The 24,419-nt window shown below is 46.0% G+C and overlaps 1 protein-coding gene across 3 annotated transcripts in view; it reads left to right on the top strand.

The window, feature by feature from the left end:
- Nucleotides 1-3,869, top strand: part of SBNO1 (strawberry notch homolog 1) — a 33,545-nt gene extending 29,676 nt beyond the window's left edge. For all 3 annotated transcript variants that reach the window (XM_075274238.1, XM_075274229.1, XM_075274220.1), the window contains 3 exons: nucleotides 979-1,055; nucleotides 1,428-1,621; nucleotides 2,395-3,869. In XM_075274238.1, coding sequence (XP_075130339.1) covers nucleotides 979-1,055; nucleotides 1,428-1,621; nucleotides 2,395-2,537 — 414 coding nt within the window. In that variant the 3' untranslated portion in view covers nucleotides 2,538-3,869. The remainder of the gene's footprint in view (nucleotides 1-978; nucleotides 1,056-1,427; nucleotides 1,622-2,394) is intronic.
- Nucleotides 3,870-24,419: the final 20,550 nt, after the last annotated feature.

The following is a 24,419-nucleotide window of genomic DNA, read 5'->3' as shown; positions in this document are numbered from 1 at the left end:
ACCCATTTCATGAACGGGATACATCTCAAGTGAGTAGCACAATAGTTATGAAGGATATGCGGTACTGCCATCATTACCAATCTAAGAATGCAATGACATTTAGCATTTCAGATCAAACTGATCATTGCATTTGGGGCGGGGAACCGCTACTAGGAGGGTTTATAAAAAGTTTCAGGCAGAAGGTCATCTATCATGCAGCTTTATGTCGGATAAAGGAATTGTGTAAAGGACTCCACTTGTATAGTAACAATTTATGGTCACAGAATAGCTCAGGGTAATTTACAGAGTATAAAGAAGCGTAGGTGGGGAATAGCTGAATCCCCAGATACTGAAGTGAGTACTCCCGCCATTGAAAATCAAAATTAATGCAGAGCGACTGAACAGGGGTATGGGGGATGTTTAAGGGGAGTGGCTTATGTCTTCGAGGGATTAAACTTGTAGCCCAACAATCAGCTATAGTCTTGGTGGGTTTGCATGGTGTTAGGTAGTGTGATGTGAGGGTTGGTAAGAGTAAAGGAGGACTTCCTCAACCAACAGGCAGTTTTTAAAATCCCTGTCCCAAACTCCCATAATATCAGGGTTCAGGCATATCCTGGTCTGAAAAGTGCAAATCTAAGATGGGATAGGGGGCAGCCCTGACTGCTTCAAGTTGTAATGGAGAAGGACATTGAAGAGGTGTTGGGGAGCTTTACTGTGTCCTTTTTAGCTTTAAAAATATAAAATAAAACTGAAAATTTTGCCATTCTTACTCTGGCCACCAAGCTCAATAATAGTCTGATGCTTTGTTTTTCTGAAGATCTCTCTTCGGAAGGCATCTCATTATCATTGGATTACAGACAAATTATAGAGAGATGACTCATCTACTTTTTCTCTTACAATGACCTCTACACATGTCACAAACCATAATTCATAAAGTTTTGTTTGTTTTTTTTCAATGCATGTATCCACATTGTTCTTACAATGTATTTGTCTCGCCAGGTAACTTCTGATGATGCCTTTTCGCACTGGAAAGAGCAGTACACATCTTCTGCGGATATATGTACCCATGCTTATTGGTGAGTAGTTGCAGCACAACTTAAAGCTTACAATGTGTTTTAGTCTTTCACAATGCTGACAACTGTTCTTGGTCCATTGAGTAGGGCAGCATGCCCACCCTCTATTTGCTGAGGAGTCCTCTTGAGATGCAGTCCAACATTATAGGGTGGTCCACTGAGCTATTATATATTGTTATTATACTTTAGAGTCTAATCCTAAGAGTTTACTATAGAAACGAGTCTCTAAGGGCTACTTGTGGTGTCTTCATCATCATGCATCCCTTATGTACATGCATGTTATTTATCACTACGAGGTTAAACATTAAAACAAGTCTGTTATGGATCTAATATTTACAATTATAATGAGCTAAAACTCTGTTTTTCTTTCTGTAGGAGAGGTAATTGTAAAAAGGCAAGCTTAGGACTGGTATGTGAAATAGGCTTGCGTTGCCGGACATATTATGTTCTGTGTGGCTCAGTCTTGAGTGTTTGGACTAAAGTGGAAGGAGTCCTAGCCTCAGTTAGCGGCACAAATGTAAAAATGCAAATAGTTCGATTACGAACTGAAGATGGGCAAAGAATTGTTGGTAAGTAAATTTGATTATGAAAGCATGTATATGCAATGTATGTTGGTTGCAAGCCTATAGCATCATTCTTGACATTTAGCATAATACTGAAGACAACACAAAAATAACCTTCTACTGTGGAGATTTTTCATTGCCTGTGCTGCATAGGCATTTTTTTCTATTTTTTTATTTTGAAGAACTAGAGCCAGTGCATGTGAGTTTGAATAATGACAATAATTGGTCATTTAGCACCTGTTCACATAGTGGAATCTGCCTCCCATTGTATATTCATCTCAAATTCCTCTTCCATCACCTGCCATGTGAACATACCCTAAAAATCTAGCAGCCCATTACAGTGTTACGCTACAGCTATATGCATATTTACAGCACAGTGTGAATCAAATGGCTTACACTGTATAAAAGCTAAACACTCAGGTCCTCATTCCCCACTTATGCCCATACACGTTTGCTTACCTATGTAATGTGCTACACCTATAAATACCTGTAAAGGTGAAGCCTTATGCTTCATTATTTTTTTTTATTTTTTTTTTTTTTTTGGGTGTGTAACAAAAACATGGTTCAAAAAAAAAAAAAAAAGCTTCTGACAAACCTTTTTAAAGTTGCACCTTTCTTAAAATGTAGGGTGACATGTCTGTAGGCTAATGGTAATTGTCCCCAAGGGAGACCTAAAGTAAAAAATGTAATGGGTTACTAAATGCTTCATGTAACTTTAAAAACAGTTATCATGGAAAAGTTGGGAAAATTTGACATTAAATTTTACTTTTTCTTCACAGGTTTAATCATTCCAGCAAATTGTGTATCGTCACTTATAACCCTGTTATCGACTTCAGACCAGTCTCAACAGATTGCGGTACAACAACAACAGATGTGGCAGCAACTTCATCCTCAGAGTATCAGCAATTTCAGCACCCCATAGATATCTGCCAAGCAGAAACTTGGACGTAGTAGTAAACTGTAGAAATCATAACAGTGCACATGAATCAGGGACAGATTCCAAAGAGTTCAATCTACTTGTGTGTAGGTGAACGCTGTATTTTATTGACCACCAGGACTTGGCGTACACCAAGAGATCTTTGTGGCAATCTGCAAGTTCCTTTATAGTGGCACATACTTTTTTTTTTTTTTTTTTTTTTTTTTTTCCCCCGTCTTGAAATTTTGGTGCTTCCCATCAGCCCCTGCTTTCATGGTCCTCAAGTGTATATTTTTTTTGACCCTCCATGCAATATGGAGGCAGGCACTGCATTTTTTTTTCCTCTCGTTGTTTTTTTTTTTTTTTTTTTCGTTTTCCATTTGATTTCCCATATAGTGCTCAGGGTCTTATTTGGTAATCAATAATTTTTAAAGGGGAGCTTTCCATAAATGCATGTACAAGGAAGGTATGATGCATAAACCAATATATGTATATAAAAGGTTTTCCTAACGTGTGTAATAAGGATGCATGCTTTCATAAATGCACTGTATTTAAAAGGGTATATTTTGTTTCTCCTCCACATTGGTTAATGCAGCGCATGTCTTTGAAAGCATGAATACAAAGACTTTGGCAAGTCCCAGTCCATAAGGAGCTACCCGGTCCTGATCTTCACTTAGCCCATTTTATTTTTTACATAGTATTTTAAATTGAATTATTTAAGTTGAGTGCATTTTCTTCTGTGTATGATGCAATTTCAACACATTTGCTCTTAATTGTGATGAAAATGTAATATTTTAAGTGTAAAAAAAGAACATTTTCTAATGTGCTGCAGCAAAGGGCTTGTGCCTATTGTATTTTTTTTCCTCCACTTTGACATAAAAAATGGGAACAATACAATTCCATTTTGCTTTTTTTCTTTACAAATCGCTTTATTGTAATTTAAAGAAAACAAATTTGACTGGTAAAATAAGGCACATCTTGAATGGTACACTGTTATGTAGATCACTCAAGGCTCCCTGCTGTGTGTTGTTTTGCCTTCTCTGTAACTTGAATACAATTTACTATGTTGTAAGACATTGTAGAGTTTCTTGAGCTGTTTAAAATTGTAATGTACAAATGTGAATAGTTATCTATAATATGGTAAGGTTTTTTTTTTTGTTTGTTTTTTTGCCTTCAATAGTTCATGTTTATAAGGAAGTAAAGACAATGTTTGTCAATTCTTGCTTGCACAGGTTGCACTATTGAACGTTTTGAGACTGTATAAACCTGTTTGGGGAAAATGAAAACTACCCTATGAGGTATTTACACCTTAGAGGGAACAAATAAAATTCATTGTACTAACATAAATCTATCATGCAGTGTTGATTTTGATTTGCATGTGATCACAGCAATGTGTTAGTGCTGTACACATCGTGGGCATATTGGTTTTGTCAACGATGAGGCTTGCAGTATGATTTCCTCTGTTCACATTTGTGTCATGGCTTCTGTTATTTATTGCGCGTCAGAGGGTTGGTTCTACTGTGGGACCTACTAGTTTAAAAATGAGATCTATTCACATCTGGGTTCTGATCTCTGCAGCCTCAGGCCGGGGCCCCACTGGGATTCATGCGAATCCCATGCCCACTTTGTGGAAAAAATTGCAGCGCGGACACACTGCAATTTCCAAAACCGTTGTGGATTTGAAAACTGCAGCATGTCAATTATATCTAAGGAAACGCTGGCAGCTTTCCCATACATATAATTGTAAAAAAAGTCCGCGGAGGAAAACTCTGAACTTTCTGTTGAAAGAGCTGTGGGAAGAACCGCAATGCGTGCACGCTGCGGTTCTTCCCGTAGCACTTTAGCGATGTGTTTCCACCCAGTGGGGCCTTAGTCTTAGAAATAAACCAGCAGTGCCCCAACATACAATGGATCTAGCACAACATTCTGCTTTCCACTAAGAATGAAAGCCATGGCTCTGATGTGAAGAGAGCCTATCAATAGACCAGGGACAACTAAAAGTATTTTGGTTTTGCCAACCTGAACTTCATAATGCTTTCAAGCACTACAAGCCTCTCAAGGCTGAGGCCCCTTGTAGCGAACCACACTGGCAGAGGCATTGCTTTTGTTTGTTTTTTTTTGTTTGTTTTTTTTTGGGGGGGGGGGGGTGTTACACAAAGTTTCTATGGTTTTGCCTTTCCTTATTTAAATCTAGGGAATTTAGGGAAAATGCCTGTGTTCCTACAGCTAACTTAACTATGGTCAGTCTGTATGGAAACTGCGTAGCTCTAAACTGCTATTTCTGTAAATCCCATGAAAAGGAATGGGACATATGGAAAAAACTCATAACTCACTATTCTATGCTGTTTCCGAAACTCATAGCTATGCAGTTTCATTACAGCCCGACCATAGTTAAGTCTTCTCAGCAAGGTCACAGAGGGACATGGAGCCTGTGAGGGATCAAGATGAAGCCCACATCTATCAGACACTTTCTAACCAGCTTCATAAATGTTTCTTATGGGAGACATGGATGTCGGGTGTTTAACTATGGTGGCCACTTGGGAGTCAGGTGCCTACCATAGCTGCCGAGTCTCTGCTGTTAACAGAGACCTGCACTAATGCCTGTGATTGGTGTCCGCATCCCTCTGTTGCCTCAGTGCCATCTTACTGGTGGAGCATGGGCGCTGCCACTTTGCCAGTGATTGTCAGCACGTTACCATGACAGCTAGGAGCCTTGTGAAGGCCTTTAATACAGTGAAAGATATACACATTAGGTATCCTTGTGTCCAAAAACACCTGATCTACAAATCTCTAAAAATATTTTTCCCGTACAGTAAACGCCAAAGCAGGGGGAAAAAAAAAATCAAACTGGCATTTTTTCACAGTTTTGCCTCTGATAAAAATTTGAATAAAAAGTGATCAAAGCAATAGCAATTCCCCAAAATGGTATAACTGAAAAGTACACCCGGCCCCGCAAAAAAACATGTCATATGCATCCCTAGTATAAAAATGTTATGGATATCAGAACATGGCAACTTTTAGAAAAAAAATAATCTTTTTTTGCAGTTTTGGATTCAAGGGGTTAAAATGTAAATAAAACCATATAAATTTGGTGTCCTCAGAATTGTACTGAAACATAGAATACAGGTGACATGTCATTTTGGCTGCACAGTGAATGCTGTAAAAATGAAGCCTGTAAGAAAGTCACACAAATGCACTTTTTCTTCAAATCCACCCCATTCTGATTTTTTTTTTTTTTTTTTTTTGGTTCCATTCTCCCAGTATATTGTACAAAATAATTAATGGTAGCTTCATGAAACAAAAACATTAAGCTCTCATATAGTTCCTGGAGTGGAGAAATAAAGAAGCTATGGTGTTTGGAAGGGAGGGGCTAAGGACGCAGTTTTGAAATTGCATGTCTTTCATATACTCATACCACCAAAATTACTGTATTTTTCGGACTATAAGACGCACCGCCCCCCAAAAAAATTTAGTGGGAAAAGAAGGGTGCGTCTTATAGTCTGAATGTGGCCGCCTGGCATCCGCTGTACTAGAGAGGCTGGTGCCGGCGAGGGATAGACGCTGGCACAGATGCAGGGGCGATGCTATTCCGCTCCTCTGTCTCCCCGCCGGGAATATCAGCATCGCTCCAGCTGGCTTCATGCAGGGCAGAGGAGCGCAGCGATGTCTCAGGCCCCGGCACATGTGCTGGCGACTATCCCTCACCGGCATCCGCCTCTCTAGTACAGCGGATGCCGGGTCTGTATTGTCAAACACATACACATTAGGTATCCCTGTGTCCGAAAATGCCCGGTCTAATAATAGTTTTCCTGTACAGTGAACGTCAAAATCACAAGTGCTAAACCGCCGGGGTTTTTTTTTTTTCAATAAAAGGTGATCTAAGCAATAGACATTCCCCAAAATGGTATAACCAAAAAGTACATCTGGCCCCGCAAAAAACACCACTCTATGCGTCCCCGTACAGCTGCAGGGTCACCTGTCAATGTGGCCTTTCAGCTGTTGCAAAACTACAACTCCCATATATTAAATATTTTACAATTTTTTGCTTAATTTTTTTTTCCCCTATTTTCCTCCTCTAAAACCTAGGTGCGTCTTATAGTCCAGTGCGTCTTATAGTCCGAAAAATACGGTACTTCACAAATATAACTTGCCATATATCTGCTTTATGCTGGCATCGAACTTTAATCGCTCTTTCATTTTTTCAGCTATTAGCTTATAAGTCACAGTAATTTTTCAAATTTTCATGAACTTTTTCAAAACCTATTTTTCAAGGAACTAGTTTTGTTCTGAAAGAGGTTTAAAAAGACCTATGTGATACATAAATTCCTATGTGTCACCAAATGATAAAAATGTTATAGCCTTTTCTGTTCGCAGGGCGGGTGTTCGCCCTGTAACTTGTAATTTTTATTTTTTTTTTCTTATTGTATAAAAAAAAAAAAAATTCAATAAAGTTTGAGTTATAAAAAAAAAAATGTTATAGCCCTCAAAACGGCACATACAAAAAAAAACCTGAAAATGTGCCTGGTCCTGAACCAGAAATTGGCCTGGTACTGAAGTGGTTAAAGAGGTCCTTTCACCACCTCAGGTATGTCCATTTTTTACATCATTTAATAGCTGGTACTCCGATTCTGGCACAGTTGGAAGGTTTTTTTTTTTCTCCTCTAGCCCTCCCCATTCCTGAGCAGTCAACTCTGGATATAATATGTACACTCTGCACTGGTAGTAGGATGGAGTCAGTCATGAGTAGGCAAGGCGTGTGATTGTGAGGCACTGGCTGCCTCTGACTAGAGCTCACACCCCCTGTCTGACACTGCCCTTTTGACTTTACAAAGCTTAAATAGAACATCAGGCACCAAAACTACCTGTGCATGTTGCTGGGGAATGGTTGGGGTCAAGTTTCCCAACTGATGTTTAATAGTTTTTGTTTGTTTGCTTGTTTTTTGTTTGTTTGTTTTTTTTTTGGGGGGGGGGGGGAGATTACCACTGTACTGGTATATGAGAGACACTGCAAATACTGCATGGTGTCTGAAAACTATTTCTGCAAAAATCTGCCCTACAAATAGCATTTTGTTCCTTCTGATGCCATGCTCTATATTTAGTGCCCAATTCTGTGAATCACAAGAAGGTTCAAAATACGAAATATACCCCCTGTTTAATTTCTTGAGGAGTCTAGTTTCCAAGATAGTCATATATTGGCAGTTTCCACTCAGGGCTTGGCAAATGAGACCTAGTTCCTGAAAACTATTACAGCAAAATCTGCCCTCAAAAGTTTTCTGTTCCGCCGTGTGGCCATACAGCGGTTTACATTGACATGTGGGAAATTTCCTTAGTCAGGAGAAATTTCTTAAAGGGGTTGTCCCATCACAAGGATCCTATCTATACTGCTTGTTAATGTGGATGTAAGACTTTTCCTAAATACACTGCTTCAGCAAAACTGTTTTCCCCCTACGCCCAACAGCAGCACAACTGGGGTATTCCTGCCCCTAATGAGCTGTTAGGACAGGTGGAATTTTTAATTACCTAACAGCTTTGACCCCTATAAGAGGCCGGAAGACCTGCTCCTCCCTTGTGTTTTTTTTCTGTCCTGTGGGACAGGACAGGTGGTCAGGGGGGAGCAGGGGTTCTGACCTCTCATAGGGGTCTGCTTCTCTCCCCCCTCTTACCTGACAGCCGAAGACTTTTTTCTTGCTCCTTTTTGTTTTGCTGCAGCTACTTCGTCTCCCCCCGCCGGGGGAGCTCTCCGGCTCATACGCACGCTTGGCAGCATCTGCTGCGCTGCCGGGGCTCCCTGTGCGTGGAGGAACTTCTGGACCTAGGAACCTTTCTCTAGGTTCCCGGGTCCGCCGGCTGGGGTGTCCGCTGCACAGTAGCGCGAGGCGCACGACGGCCGGGAAAAAAAAAACCCTAGAGACGAGCGTTTGCCGGGGAAGTTCGGGGCATTAGCCTCAATTCAAACTTTGCCCAGAGAGAGGAAGGGGGCGTTTCCCTCCAGAAGTTCCCGCCCCCCTGGCCTATAAGTTCCCCACCAATCCACCATTCAATGCTTGTCGCTCCGGTTACAAGCAGCACGAAGAAGCTCCTGGCAGTTATTCGTGTCCTGTGGAAAGCTAACTTTCTACGCCGAGTGAGGTTTGGTGGAGGTGGCTGGGGGGGGGAGGGGAGGGGAGTATCCCCACCATGGGGGCAAGTTTGTTAGTATTGTTGTTTCTCTCTTCTCCCACAGAATGTCTTCTTCTTCCTCCTCCGCCATTCCTCCACGGAGGAAAGCAGTCTCAAAGAGAAAGCACCTTGCGTGTGCCACCTGCAGAATCCCTCTTCCGGACGACTCCCAGTACCGGTTTTGCCAGGGATGTAGAGCTCCCCCCTCTGAGGCGACCCCCATGCGTGAGATGGTATCCTGGGTGAAGGGATTTGTCCAGGATTCCATGAAAAGGATGGAAACCTCCGTCTCCCACCTGGCCAAGAGACCGCGCCTGGAGTGTGAATTGTCCCTCTCGCCCTTGGAGATCCTGCGCCTCAGAGATGTGGAGTCGTCGGATTCTGAGGAGGAGAAGGAGATCTTCCCTATGGAGAAGATGTCAAAATTGTTCAGAGCACTCAGGATCAGAGACCGGGAGGGTGGAGAAGGCGCAAGCCGCAGGTCCCGTACCTTCAAGCCTTCCTCAGAGATGCTCCGCCTGATGGAAGGGGAATGGAGGCGCCCAGAAAGACCCTTTGCCCCATCTAGGCGTTTTAAAACACTATTCCCCCTACGCCAAACAGCAGCACAAGATGGGGTATTCCTGCCCCTGTGTGCTGTTAGGACAGGTGGAACTTTTAATTAGCTAACAGTTTTTTGTCTTACCTGCCTTGTGCAGGTTACTGACTTTTTCAGCTGCAGTTCATTTACTGCCCTGCAGTAAGGTAAGCCATGTCCTCTTTCAGCTTTCCCTCTGTGTTCACTGCACAGACTAAAAGCACTAATTTCTATTGCTATGGGTACTCTGTCAACTTCACAATATGGAAGTCGATTCACCGCCATTATGGTAAGATCCAACCAATTTTTTTTTTATTTCTTGCGGTTTTTCAATGTGCATTTAATTCCTAAGCGGGGACTTTATGCTGTGAACCTAAAAGAAGGGTTCAGATACCTATGTACTATCATTACTTATTAGGTGCATATTTGCTTATTGCTCACATGATGGTGTATGCTCTAAGGCATTTTGTTGAAAGGTTATGCATGTCTGCACTGCTGTCAGTACGGGGTCCTCCAGCTAGGAGCCCTTCATTTATTGTTGTCATCTCCTGGGTGAAGGAGTACATGAGATTTCTGGTAAGGTTCCCTCTCCCAGTTTTCATAAGAGGTCTTACTTAGAAATAGAAGCCCTAGTGACTCAATCTGTAGGGTTACAGACTTGTATGCCTGAATCCACAGTATCCTGGGTTCAATCGCAGTTGCACTTTGCATTCGTGATATGAAAAAAAAAAAAAAAAAAAGTTAATAAGGTACTTGTGGTTCTCATGGTCCATTCACATGGAGAAAGTTTCTAAACTTCATGCTGTACTCTGTCTGCTTGGAGATCTCCCTCCTCTAGGTGGGAAAAGATCATATCAGCAGTGCATTATCTATAGGTGATACAGCGGGTTTCCATCCTAACTGCCAAAGGTTACTGGATCTTATGTCAGAGTCTGCAGTTGCAGTCCCTTGGGCCATATAGCGCATGCGGCCTGCAGAAGGTAAGTCTGAGGCCTGGAATCACAACCCGTGGGGCCTGGAGGGGCTTCATTTTAAGGACTGGATGTCCATGTCCAGATAGTCTGGACCCTGTTGACCACAGAGACAGCCCTCTCCGGTAGAGAGCGCATCTACAGGAGATTCCCATACGGGCAATGAGGAATTGGATGGAGGAGGCTGTGTCATCCAGCTGACAAAAAACTCAGCAGTCTGGGTCAAGCCAATTTAGTTATTCCTCAAAATTTGTCTTTCATCCAGGTGGTGTTCTATCTTAAGGACGGGATGTCCATGGTCCAGCTAGCGCTGGACCCTGTTGACTATAACGCCTCTCTCTCACTAGTGGGGCGAATCTAGAGAAAAGTTCCATAGGAATAAAGTGGAAATGGATGAAGAGTTCAGGGTCCAGTTTACCTGGACCCTGTTGCCCACTGATGCATCCCTCTCTGGTGGAGAGTGTCCACGGTCCAGCTAAGGCTGGAACCTGTTAACTACCTATGTCTCCCTCTCTGGTGGAGAGCACATCCAGATAAGCGTTCCATAGGAGGAACATGAAATTGAATGTAGAGTCCACGGTCCAATTTATCTGGACCCTGTTGACCACTAATGCATCCCTCTCTGGTGGAGAGTGTCCACGGTCCAGCTAAGGCCGGAACCTGTTGACTACCTATGTCTCCCTCTCTGGTGGAGAGCACATCCAGATAAGCGTTCCATAGGAGGAACATGAAATTGAATATAGAGTCCACGGTCCAATTTATCTGGACCCTGTTGACCACTGATGCATCCCTCTCTGGTGGGGAGTGTCCACGGTCCAGCTAAGGCCGGAACCTGTCGACTACCTATGTCTCCCTCTCTGGGGGAGAGCACATCCAGATAAGCGTTCCATAGGAGGAACATGAAATTGAATGTAGAGTCCACGGTCCAATTTATCTGGACCCTGTTGACCACTGATGCATCCCTCTCTGGTGGAGAGTGTCCATGATCCAGCTAAGGCCGGAACCTGTTGACTAACTATGCCTCCCTCTCTGGTGGAGAGCACATCTAGAGAAGCATTCCATAGGAGGAACATGAAATTAAATGTAGAGTCCATGGTCCAGTTTACCTGGACCCTGTTGACCACTGATGCATCCCTCTCTGGTGGAGAGTGGCCATGGTCCAGCTAACGCCAGACCCTGTTGACTATCTATGCCTCCCTCTCTGAGGAGAGCACATCTAGATCGGCTGGGTAGGCTATTTGGTCTCATCACATGTCCGCCTGGTCACGACTTATCCAAGATCCATCGGTCCTTCAACTTGTTCAAGGCGCCTCCAAGGGATCTTATTGTCCCATAACTAGACGAATGGCTCCTAAAAGCCCGGTCAAAGGAGGTGCTTGCCACACAGTTGGAATCCACTGTGGCTTTCCTAAATGAGCTGGGCTGACTAATAAACTGGCAGAAGTCGGTAGTGGTTCCATCTACCCCGATTCAATTTCTGGGGTTTATCTTGGATTCTCTCAGCATGATGATCTCCCTGCCTCCTCCTTGGAAGGAGAAGATTGGTCAAGCGGCTCATCACCTATCCACAACCCGGAAGGTTACTATCAGGACCGCCATGAAGGTCCTAGGTCTCATGTCCGCAGCCATCAAGGCAGTTCTGTGGGCCCTATGGCACATGCGCCCCTTACAGTGCGAGATCCTGAGAGTCGGGAACCACAGTCCTTCGGGGCTACAGAAGCCTATCCAGTTATCCATCAGAACCCGTCGATCACTGGCTTGGTGGTCCCAGCTCAGAGACGGGAAATCCACGGTCCAGACATCCTGGACCCTGTTGACCACAGATGCCTCCCTCACAAGATGGGGAGTGCTTCTGGGGGAGACCCCGGTACGTGGGACCTGGAACCAGCTTAGAGAAGGCTCATTTGTCCAACTGGCGAGAGCTCACTGCGGTGCACCGTGTGCTTCTAATGTTTGCACCCCACCTGCAAGGGAAAGCTGTGAGAGTGAGAACAGACAACTTAACAGCAGTCCGATATATCAGCAAACAAGGGGGGAACCAGATCCCCCTCGCTTTTGCAGGTGACAAATCTAATATTCTCCTGGTGGAGAGGAATCTTTCACAACTATCAGCGGTTCATATTCAAGGTGGTCTGAACATCCTTGCGGATCAGCTAAGCAGAGGCCTGGTGACGACAGGCAAATGGTCCCTAAATCCGGACATCTTTCATCATCTCACTGAGATGTGGGGTCTCCCCGAGGTGGACCTGATGGCCACCCAGTACAACGCCAAAGTGACGAGGTTTTGCTCCCTCTACCGGGAAGACAATCCTTTGGCGGTAGATGCCCTGTCAATACCTTGGAGGTTCAAACTGGCATACGTTTTTCCTCCTATTCTGATGATTCCGAAGGTATTGGCGAAACTCAGGCAGGACCAGACTTCGGCAATAGTGATCATGCCGTTCTGGCCAAAAAAAAAAAAAAGGGCATGGTTTGCCCACCTCATCCTAATGAGTCAAGGGACCTACTGGAGGCTTCCACAAGCCCAAAACCTGGTAATTCTGAACCGACAGCTCTGCCAGGACCTGGACAGGTTCAACCTCATGGCCTGGAGGTTGACCGCATCGTATACGGAGATAGACGATTATCCCAGGCCGTTCTAAGAATGTTGGCCCATTCAAGAGCGGATTCAACTAACAGGAGTTACCAAAGGATCTCGGATAGGCAGCTTAATAACTCTGCTATCGAATCGGTCTTGGAGTTCCTACAGAGTGACCTGGATAAGGGGCTAACTCCAGCTACCCTGAAGGTTCATGTTTCAGCACTTTCCGCTCTTCTAGGGACCTGGTTATAACAAGATCCTCTATTAAAGTAATTCCTTAAAGGGGCCTCTAGGCTCCGCCCTCAGATGCAGCCCCCTGTCCCGCAATGGGACTTGGCTGCGGTTCTTCAGGGGCTTTGTTCTCCCCCCTTTGAACTCTTAACAGAAGTGGACTGGAGATATCTCTCCTACAAGGTAACCTTCTTGTTGGCAATTACCTCTGCCAAAAGGGTTGGAGAATTACAAGCTTTGGCTGCCTCGGAGCCATTCATTACCTTTTTCCCTGATAGGGTTCAACTTGGGTTCATCCAGGGATTTTGTCCTAAGGTCGCATATATTTGCGCATATATTTGGATTGTACAGCTTCCTTTCGAAGAACCTGCTCATCAATACCTACGGCCATAACAAAGGTGTTAAAGCCTCTAAAGCCACCCTGTCAAGATGGATCAGGGAGGCCATCGTTTGTTCTCTTCGCGCTCAAGACCTACCAGTACCGGAATTGGACCAACTTCCCAGTAAGAGAGATGCTCGCTCTCCTTAGAGCAGATATGTTCCGCTGCTTCCTGGAGTTTTCATCTGATGTTCGCCAGACACTGCAGATTGGACTGGCGCAGCTCAGAGGCCACAGCCTTCGGACATTCTGTCTTGGCATCTGCTTGCCAAGATCTCCCACCCTAGTTGGGATTTTACTTGCTAGATCCCCATCTTGTGCTGCTGTTTGGCGTAGGGGGAATGGAAGATTATAAAGATAATCTGTTTTCCCTTAGCCCAAACAGCAGCACAAGGCTCCCTCCCATTGTTTATGGTAATGTTTGTATTGTTATATTGCCTTTTATACTTTTTGACTAACACAGGGGGGAGGAGGTTGCTCTGGCCTCTTATAGGGGGAAAAACTGTTAGCTAATTAAAAGTTCCACCTGTCCTAACAGCACACAGGGGCAGGAATACCCCATCTTGTGCTGCTGTTTGGGCTAAGGGAAAACAGGTTATCTTTATAATCTTCCATTCCCTATCTCTGAAAGCCAGCTAAAAGCGTGGGGCTCTCCACCTAAAGTGGATGTGGCTGTCGCCAAGTTATCAAGACGCACGGTCCTCCCGACTGAAGACGGGTCAAGTCTGAGGGATCCTATGGATCGACGGGTGGAAGGATCCCTGAGGCGAGTGTATTCGGCCTCCTCTGCCCAGGCCTCTCTTGGCATTGTCGCCAATGAAGTAGCCACTGGCCTGCGGGCAGAGCTCTCGTCTCTGGCCAAAGACATTTGACTCCGAAGTGGATCGGGACGACCTCCTAGCGGCGATGTCGGACATCACCTTGCTGGTAGACCACTTAACGGAGGCCACCCATTTCCAGACCCGTCTGGCTGCTAGATCTATGGCGTTAGATACCGCTGCTTGCCGGCCCCTGTGGCTGAAGCCCTGGAGAGCTGACCTCACATCTAAGAACAGCCTGTGTAGCCTCCCCTTTGAACCCGGCGGCTGTTCGGGAAGGAGCTCGACCGCATTATGGAGGGATTGGCTGACTCCAAGGGCAAAAATCTACCTCAGCCCTTTGAAGGACAGAGCTCCTCCTTTCGGGGTCGGGGAGCCTCTAGAAGAGGAACCAGAGGCCAGCGGCGGTCCAGCAGAGGAAGAGGTCGGGGTTCCTCGTGGCCGTAAGAGAGCCTCCTTCTAATTCTTCCACCTCTTCCCCCCTCTTCCCCCCCCCTCCCTGTGGTGGGCGGTCGTCTTTCCCACTATGTGGATTCCTGGCGCCAAAGTGTTCGGGACCCCTGGGTCATCCAGACGATCCAGGAGAGTTATAAAATCAATTTTATTTCCCAGCCGCCAGAGAAGATGATAAGAACCCGCCCTCTTCAGGGCTCCAAACAACTTCATCTGGAGAAATCAATTCAGGAGTACGTGGACAAGGCCGCGCTGGAGGTGGTACCTCGCGCAGATCAAGGCACAGGCGTCTATTCTCCAGTCTTCTTGGTCCCCAAGTCATCAAGCAAGTGGCGCATGATCATCGATCTCAGGTACCTGAATAGCTTCATCCGCAAGGGGCGGTTCCGCATGGAGACCATCAGATTAGTGCTACCTTTCCTACACCCTTGAGATCACTTCGACACTCTGGACCTGAAGGACGCCTACCTCCACGTACCCATCTTTCCGGCACACCGAAAGTTCCTAAGGATTGCCGTATACATAGAAGGGAAAGAGGCGCACTTCCAGTTCGCAGCCCTCCCGTTCGGCATATCCTCCGCCCCCCACACCTTCACGAATGTCATAGCTCCGGTCGCTGCCGCCCTGCACCTTCAAGGCATATTCATAGTCCCATACCTGGACGACTGGCTTCTGAAGGCTCATTCAAAGGAGGTCCTTACCACGCAGGTGCAGACCGTCGTAGCTCTACTAGACAAGCTGGGGTTTCTGGTAAACTGGCAGAAGTCAGTGGTGATGCCATCAACACAAGTTCAGTTCCTGGGACTTATTCTAGACTCTCTCAACATGACGGTCTCTCTACCCTCTCCTCGCAAAAGGAAAATTGCTCGGGCAGTACATTATCTATCTTCTACACGGAAGGTCGCCATCAGGACGGCTATGAAGGTCCTTGGATTGATGTCCGCTACCCTACATGCAGTTCCTTGGGCCCTATGGCATATGCGGCCACTACAGAACGAGATCTTGAGAGTCTGGAATCACAGTCCTTCAGGTTTACAGAAGCCAATCCAGTTAACCATCAGCACCCGGCAAACCTTGCCCTGGTGGACCCGTCTACGAGATGGGAAGTCCTCGGTCCAGCCCGTCTGGACCCTGTTGACTACAGATGCCTCCCTCACAGGCTGGGGAGCTCATCTGGGGGAGTCCCGGTACAAGGAATCCAGGAGAGGACGCGCTCATCCAATTGGCGCGAACTTACCGCAGTTCATCGAGCCCTTCTGTCATTTGCACCAATTCTACAGTCCATTATATCAACAAGCAGGGAGGTACCAGGTCCCCCTCGCTCCTACAAGTCACCAACCTGATCTTCTCCTGGGCAGAACAGAACCTCTCTCAGCTGGCCGCGGTACATATCAAGGGCCGCCTGAACGTCCTAGCGGATCAACTCAGCAGAGGCCGCCCGACCGCAGGCGAATAGTCCTTGAATCAGGACATCTTCCACTACCTGACCAGGAGGTGGGGTCTCCCCAAGGTGGATCTGATGGCCACCCAACACAATGCCAAAGTGGAAAGGTTTTGCTCCCTGTACCGGGAAGACAACCCTTTGGCTGTGGATGCCCTGTCAATACCATGGAGGTTCGAACTGGCATACGTGTTCCCTCCCATCCCGATGATCCCGAAGGTATTGAAGAAACTCAGGCAGGACCAGACCTCGGCAATAGTGATCATGCCATTCTGGCCAAAAAGGGCATGGTTCACCGACCTTATCCTTATGAGTCGGGGGAACTACTGGAGGCTTCCACCAGTCAGGAACCTGGTGTCACTGAACAGTCGGCCTTGCCTGGGCCTAGACAAATTCAACCTCACTGCCTGGAGGTTAACCACACCATATGCGCAGACAGAGGATTGTCCCAGGGAGTGCTAAGTACCTTAGCCCATTCAAGAGCAGAGGCAACCAATCAGAGCTACCAGAGGATCGCCCGGATATTCCGAGATTGGTGTACAGGCAGCCACCGCGATCCAGACAGAGATGCAGTCCTAGAGTTCTTACAGAACGGCCTGGAGAGAGGACTAGCACCTGCCACCCTCAAGGTTCAAGTGGCAGCTCTATCTGCTCTCCTGGAGAAACGGTTATCATAAGATCCTCTTGTCAGACAGTTCCTTAGGGGGGCTGCCAGGCTCCGCCCCAGGTATGACCCCCTGTCCCAAGGTGGGACCTGGCCGTGGTTCTACAAGGGCTCTGTGCGCCCCCCTTCGAACCTTTATCTGAAGTGGATTGAAAGTACCTGTCATTCAAGGTGACGTTCCTGCTGGCAATAACCTCCGCTAAGAGAGTTGGTGAACTACAGGCCCTAGCGGCCTCTGAGCCCTTCATAACCTTCTTTCCAGACAGGGTGCAACTGAGGTTCGTCCCAGGATTCTTGCCAAAGGTACCCACACTTCAGAATACCAACCAGGTAATTGCCTTGCCGGCTTTCTTTCCACCTGCTTCGGAGCAGGAGGAGAAGCTACACACACTGGATCTGGTAGGAGCACTACGTATTTACCTAGACTGTACAGCACCGTTCCGAAGATCAGAGAATCTTCTAGTCAATGTGTTTGGCCACAATAGAGGCTCTAAAGCATCTAAGGCAACCCTGTCAAGATGGATCAGAGAGGCCATTAGCTGTTCCCTATGGGCCCAAGAGCTTCCTGTTCCAGAATTTTTACGAGCCCATGCCACCCGAGCAGTGGCGACATCTTGGGCAGAGACACGGTTCCTCTCCTTAGAGCAAATATGTGCGGCAGCTTCTTGGAGCTCACAATTGACTTTTGCCAAACATTACAGACTGGACTGGCGTACGGCCGATGCTACAGCATTTGGGCACTCCGTCTTGGCCTGCCAGGATGACCCGCCCTAGGGGAAACAATACTTGCTAAATCCCCAGTTGTGCTGCTGTTGGGCGTAGGGGGAAAGAAGGATTATGAATGATAATCTGTTTTCCCTTAGCCCAAACAGCAGCACAAGGCTCCCTCCCTAGGAGGTACTGTTGTACAGATTCTTTATGTGTGTGTACTACTTTGTATTGCTCTTTTTATGCTATACTTGTTACTAACACAAGGGGGAGCAGGTCTTCCGGCCTCTTATAGGGGTCAAAGCTGTTAGGTAATTAAAAATTCCACCTGTCCTAACAGCTCATTAGGGGCAGGAATATCCCAGTTGTGCTGCTGTTTGGGCTAAGGGAAAATAGATTATCATTCAAAATCCTTCTTTGTTTGTCCACTATCTTACTTTATTCAAGTCATTGTTGACACAGCCCTTGACTTATCTGCTCAAAAGTCCAGTGATGTATCTGCTGCGCTCAGGGGGGAGGGAGGAGGGGCTAAGTACAGGGAGCCAGCCTGTGTATCTAGCTATTCCTGTGTCTACACCATGTGACCTAGGTCCTGCACTCAGATAGGAGAGGAGCTGCTTTCATTTCTTCTGTTCTCCCAGTTATCAGGCTAGCTAATTCAATTGTGTTCATTATGGCAGAGACAGGCAGTGTCTGTATGTAACACAGAATGGAGTTGCTGCTGCCTGTACCTCATAGTCCAATATGGGTGGACGGAGCTACACACGAATTTGGGGGCGGAGCTAAACGGCAGGTTGCATGTGAAACCCCGCCCACCAAATGATGCAAGAAACCAGGAAGAAATAAGATTTTACAGCAGTAAAGACTGATGAGTATGCGACGTGGGAATACCCCTTTAAATTTTCTTCTTTATCCCCATATGAAAATGAAAAATTTGGAGCTAAAGCAACATCTCTAGGGTCAAAGTACTTACTATACCCCTTGATAAATTTCTTACTTTCCAAAATTGGGTAATTTCAGGGGGAGTTCACTGGGGTTCCACTGTTCTGGCAATTTAGAGACTCTGCAAAATGTAACAGAAAACAGATTCCAGCAGAATTTGTCCTCCAGAATCCCAATAATGCACTTATCATTCTGTATTCTACTGTATGATCAGTTTATATCCACAGGTGGGGCATTTCTGTGGGGAGAAAATGAATCACATGAATCCGTTTAAACCTAGTGTCCGCAGGAGGCAGACACGACCTAACTCAGGTCTTTCTGTCTTTCTCCATGAGAGCACTTATAAGTTCCAGCCTCTTCCAAGGCTTCCATCTCCCAATGACTTTGATCTTTGATTTGGAGGCCTATCGGTTTAAGGGTGTAAGGAACTGCCCTTTCTGTGTGACAGTTGTCTACATGAGAACTGTTGGAGCTTCCTGGGCTGATCAGCATCAGGCGTCTGCTGCCCAGGTCTGCATCCACACTTTCACTAAGTTTTACCAGATTCATTCTGTGGACTCTGCGAAGTCAGTTTGGGTCCTAAGATTTTGCAAGCAATGATGTGCTAGGGAATGTGCATGGCAATGTAATTCCCATCCTGCTGGACTGTTTTAGAACACCTCATGGTTCTGTGTCCCCCAGTGAAATAAGTGAGAAAATTGGATTTTTGTGCTCACCGTAAAATCCTTTTCTAATATTCACTGAGGACCCAGATTCCAACCTTGTTTTTCACTGTTGTTCCTGCCCGAGCTGTGTTGGTTCCTTTTCAATCCCATTTTTTGTACTCAATGTTAGAGGGGTTGGCTCAAGTATTAATATTATCCCCTATCCAAAGGACAGGAGATAACATTCTGATTGGTAACACGGCTTGCTTTCCCACCTTCAAATGGAGTTGTAGGCAATAGAGTACAATGTACAATGCTCGGCCTTCTCTGGCAGTGTTCTGGCGGTTCACTCCGACAGAACAGGGGAGAGATAACATTCTGATTGGTGAGGGTCTATCCACAAGAACTAATTACAACTGGGATCCTTTTGCCATGTTGAAATGAACTTGTAAGTTGAAGATAGCGCAGTATAATGCTTGGCCATCTCACTGATCAGGTCTGGAATGTCAGTCCATTTGGATAAGGAACCCCAATTGAACAAAGAATAGCCTGGCGATGAGGAACGGTTTACTGAGGAAGCCTTCAAGGTGGTAAGGTCCATAGGGGATGATGACCCGAAGCAATTATTGGACCTGTAACACTAAGTTTGTTTCTAGCTGTAGTAATTACAGTGGATGGTGGACAGAGAAGTCAATTTGGCTGGCTACATCTAAAAATACCCACCAGTTATGACCATGAATTAAGAAATTTAGGAACCTGGGAGAGCTGTAAATCTAGTCAGTTAAAGGAGTTGTCCCATCACAAGGATCCTATCTATACAGCTTGTTAATGTGGATGTAAGACTTTTCCTAAATACATTGCTTCAGCAAAACTGCTTTGTTTGTCCACTATCTTACTTTATTCAATTCATTATTGACACAGCCCTTGACTTATCTGTTCAAAAGTCAAGTGATGCATCTGCTGCTCTCAGGGGGGAGGGAGGAGGGGCTAAGTGCAGGGAGCGAGCCTGTGTTTCTAGCTATTCCTGTGTCTACACCACGTGACCTAGGTCCTGCACTCAGATAGGGGAGAGGAGCTGCTTTCATTTCTGAACTGTCTTCTGTTCTCCAAGTTATCAGGCTAGTTAATTCATTTATGTTCATTATGGCAGAGACAGCCAGCGTCTGTATGTAACACAGAATGGAGTTGCTGCTGCCTGTACTTCATAGTCCAATATGGGTGGGCGGAGCTAAACGGCAGGTTGCATGTGAAACCCCGCCCACCAAATGATGCAAGAAACCAGGAAGAAAGAAGATTTTACAGGAGTGAAGACTGCTGAGTATGTGACTTGGGAATACCCCTTTAAGGCAAGCCCCATAGGAAAGTGAAGCAGAAAAGCCATTTTGGTCTAGGGCTGTGATTCATTTCCTGGCACCAATAATCCTGTGGCTGTTCAGGGGTGAAACTATGATGATAACTTTAATCTTGTATTATCAGTGCAGCATGACCAAGTTCTGCACCAAGTAGTTCAGTGGGAGTTGAAAGACTGCAAATGACAGAGGAGGTAATATAGGAGTCTGGAGTCTTCCCTTGACACATTTAGACATCCTCTATGATCTTGCCAGTCTCGGAATGGTTTGAGTGAGGAAAGGTGGTTTAAGGAAAATGCTGGAATTATGAAGAGAACATTCCATTGCAAGAAGGTGTTGGAGTTTTATGTATACATTGGGGCTGGGAAATTATGGCCTGAATCAAAATTACAATTAATTGAACATTTTAGACTATCCACATTTTACATGCTCCCTATTTATATGTTTGTCATGCCACTGAACTTTGGTTTTGTTTATTCACATACCAGCAGTCCTGACTGGATAGCATATACCTATTGACAAATCCTTTAGCCTATGGCAGTATGAAACAGGGTGACATAGATGCAAAATAATCAAAATAATTGATGTGACCAAGTTTATATTGATTATTTGAGCTGACATTTGGCTATTTTGCAATTAATTGCCCAGCACTAGTATATTTCACTCGTGTTCTTAGAATGCATGTTCTTAGGATAGTCCTAGACAGGCTTTAAAGTTCAGATTTTGGCTTAAAAATGTCAGCAAGTGCAGACAAGGTTAGCCGTGAAAGTAAAAAATGGAAAGGATAGAGGCGTGGCCTGAACATCGATGAGCTGGGATGCATCTTCTTGGAGCTCTGTCCCTGCACACCACCAGCACTGATCTTATTAGCGTGTACCTGCTTGAAAATGGGCAAAAGGCTGCCGAAGCGTCACCAACAGGGGACCCCAATCTTAGAAGGCTGCTTCATGCAATCCTTCCTGGACACATACCTAGACCCGTTGGTGTCCTCTGCTCCCGTGGGTCCCACTGCTATCGGTTTCCACCTGCTGCTCATGTCCTCTTCTCCACCGGTCCAAGATGTGCCTGTACAGCTGGTCCAGCTCCTTGAAGGTCTCCTCAGATCAGGCCTTGCCATCTGCAGCACCTAGTCCTCCTCCAGCCTCCTCTTCTGGAGCTCTAGCACTGCCTCAGATTAGTGTTGGCCTCTCAGATCTCCCTCCTGATTTTACAAGCCTTGCCTCCCACTCCTCTCGTGTCCTGGCTTCACAGCCTGCTGCTCAGGTGGTCCCCCCTCCTGTAATTCCTCCTGACACCTAAGTTGCTGAAGAGGACCTTGGTGCCTCACCATACCTGTCTCCCATAGCACCCCTGGCTTCTACCGCATGTCGAGATGAACATTCGGCTACCTTAGGCTTCTTCTCTGATCTTTCGAGGTTCTATGATACTTTGTATCTACCTCTGCCGGAATTGGTGGACTGGAAGCTGAGTAAGATATAATTATTAAGTCTCCAGACTGAATCAGGGTGAGAAGAATATTGTTCCTGGAGACAAGTGCGTGATTAGACCCTATTGAGATGTCTATATCGGATGAGCTAACCCTCTGGAAAATAGACCTGTTCCTTGGTGTGGGTTTCAGTATAAAGTATAATCTAATTCAGAGGGATACTGATCTCTCCACACATCAAAGAGCTGGTGGAACTGTGGAATATTAACCATAGGGGTAAGTTCCAACACAGTCTGAGGAGAAGTAGAATCCATTGAGGGCCAAAGTACCTTATTAAAATCTCCCAATATCATTAGATGACCTTTGGCCGCTTTTTGCTTAATTCTCATGACAAGCAAAATAGCGATTTGGCATTTTTATTTATTTTCTCACTACAGCCTTGTCCATATCAGAAAAATATTTTATGTTTGTTTATTTATCTTCATTTGAGATCTAGTGAAAGGGGAGTTCCGTATATACTCAAGTATAAGCCAACCTGAATATAAACCGAGGCCCCAATTTTTACCCCAAAAAACTGGGAAAACTCATTGACTCAAGTATAAGCCTAGGGGGAAAATGTAGCAGCTACTGGAAAATTTCAAAAATTAAAATGCTTGGAGTTTTTGGGTGCAGTAGTTGCTGGGTGCTGGGAAAGGAGGATTATAAATGATAATCTGTTTTCCCTTATCCCAAACAGCAGCACAACTGGGGTATTCCTGCCCCTGTGAGCTGTTAGGACAGGTGGAATTTTTAATTACCTAACAGCTTTGGCCCCTATAAGAGGCCGGAAGACCTGCTCCTCCCTTGTGTTAGTAGCAAGTATAGCATACAGAGAGCAGTTTACATATAATAATACACACAATAAAATTTGAACAAACAGTACACCATAGACCTGCTGGCAGCCTTGTGCTGCTGTTTGGGCTAAGGGAAAACAGATTATCATTCATAATCCTTCTTTTCCCCTACGCCCAACAGCAGCACAACTGGGGATTTAGCAAGTATCGCTTCTCCTAGGGTGGGCCATCCTGGCAGGCTGATGCCAAGACGGAGTGCCCAAATGCTGTACATTCTGCCGTACGCCAGTGTAGTCTGTAATGTTTGACAAAAGTCAGCTGTGAACTCCAAGAGGCTGCTGCACATATCTGCTCTAAGGAGAGGAACCGTGTCTCTGCCCATGATGTCGCCACTGCTCGGGTGGCATGGGCTCATATAAACTCTGGAACAGGAAGATTTTGGGCCCGTAGGGAACAGCTAATAGCCTCTCTGATCCATCTTGACAGGGTTGCCTTTGATGCTTTAGAGCCTCTATTGTGGCCAAACACATTGACTAGAAGATTCTCTGATCTTCGGAACAGTGCTGTACAGTCTAGGTAAATACGTAGTGCTCCTACCAGATCCAGTGTGTGTAGCTTCTCCTCCTGCTCCAAAGCAGGTGAGGGAAAGAAAGCCGGCAAGGCAATTACCTGGTTGGTATTCTGAAGTGTGGGTACCTTTGGCAAGAATCCTGGGACGAACCTCAGCTGCACCCTGTCTGGAAAGAAGGTTATGAAGGGCTCAGAGGCCGCTAGGGCCTGTAGTTCACCAACTCTCTTAGCGGAGGTTATTGCCAGCAGGAACGTCACCTTGAATGACAGGTACTTCCAATCCACTTCAGATAAAGGTTCGAAGAGGGGCGCACAGAGCCCTTGTAGAACCGTGGCCAGGTCCCACCTTGGGACAGGGGGTCGTACCTGGGGCAGAGTCTGGCAGCCCCCCTAAGGAACTGTCTGAAAAGAGGATCTTGTGATAACCGTGTCTACAGGAGAGCAGATAGAGCTGACACTTGAACCTTGAGGGTGGCAGGTGCTAGTCCTCTCTCCAGGCCGTTCTGTAAGAACTCTAGGACTGCATCTCTGTCTGGATCGCGGTGGCTGCCTGTACACCAATCTCGGAATATCCGGGCGATCCTCTGGTAGCTCTGATTGGTTGCCTCTGCTCTTGAATGGGCTAAGGTACTTAGCACTCCCTGGGACAATCCTCTGTCTGCGCGTATGGCGCGGTTAACCTCCAGGCAGTGAGGTTGAATTTGTCTAGGCCCAGGCAAGGCCGACTGTTCAGTGACACCAGGTTTCCGGCTGGTGGAAGCCTCATAAGGATAAGGTCGGTGAACCATGCCCTCATTGGCCAGAACGGCATGATCACTATTGCTGAGGTCTGGTCCTGCCTGAGTTTCGCCAATACCTTCGGGATCATCGGAATGGGAGGGAACACGTATGCCAGTTTGAACCTCCATGGTATTGACAGGGCATCCACCGCCAAAGGGTTGTCTTCCCGGTACAGGGAGCAAAACCTTTCTACTTTGGCGTTGTATTGGGTGGCCATCAGATTCACCTCGGGGAGACCCCACATCATGGTAAGGTGGTGGAAGATGTCCTGATGTAAAGACCATTCGCCTGCGGTTGCGCGGCCTCTGCTGAGCTGATCTGCTAGGATATTCAGACGGCCTTGGATGTGTACCACAGCCAGC

Source organism: Leptodactylus fuscus, chromosome 1, assembly GCF_031893055.1.
Source record: "Leptodactylus fuscus isolate aLepFus1 chromosome 1, aLepFus1.hap2, whole genome shotgun sequence".
Lineage (NCBI taxonomy): Eukaryota > Metazoa > Chordata > Amphibia > Anura > Leptodactylidae > Leptodactylus > Leptodactylus fuscus.
Note: the sequence above shows the minus strand (reverse complement) of the source record. Positions and strands in the feature narration are given on the sequence as shown.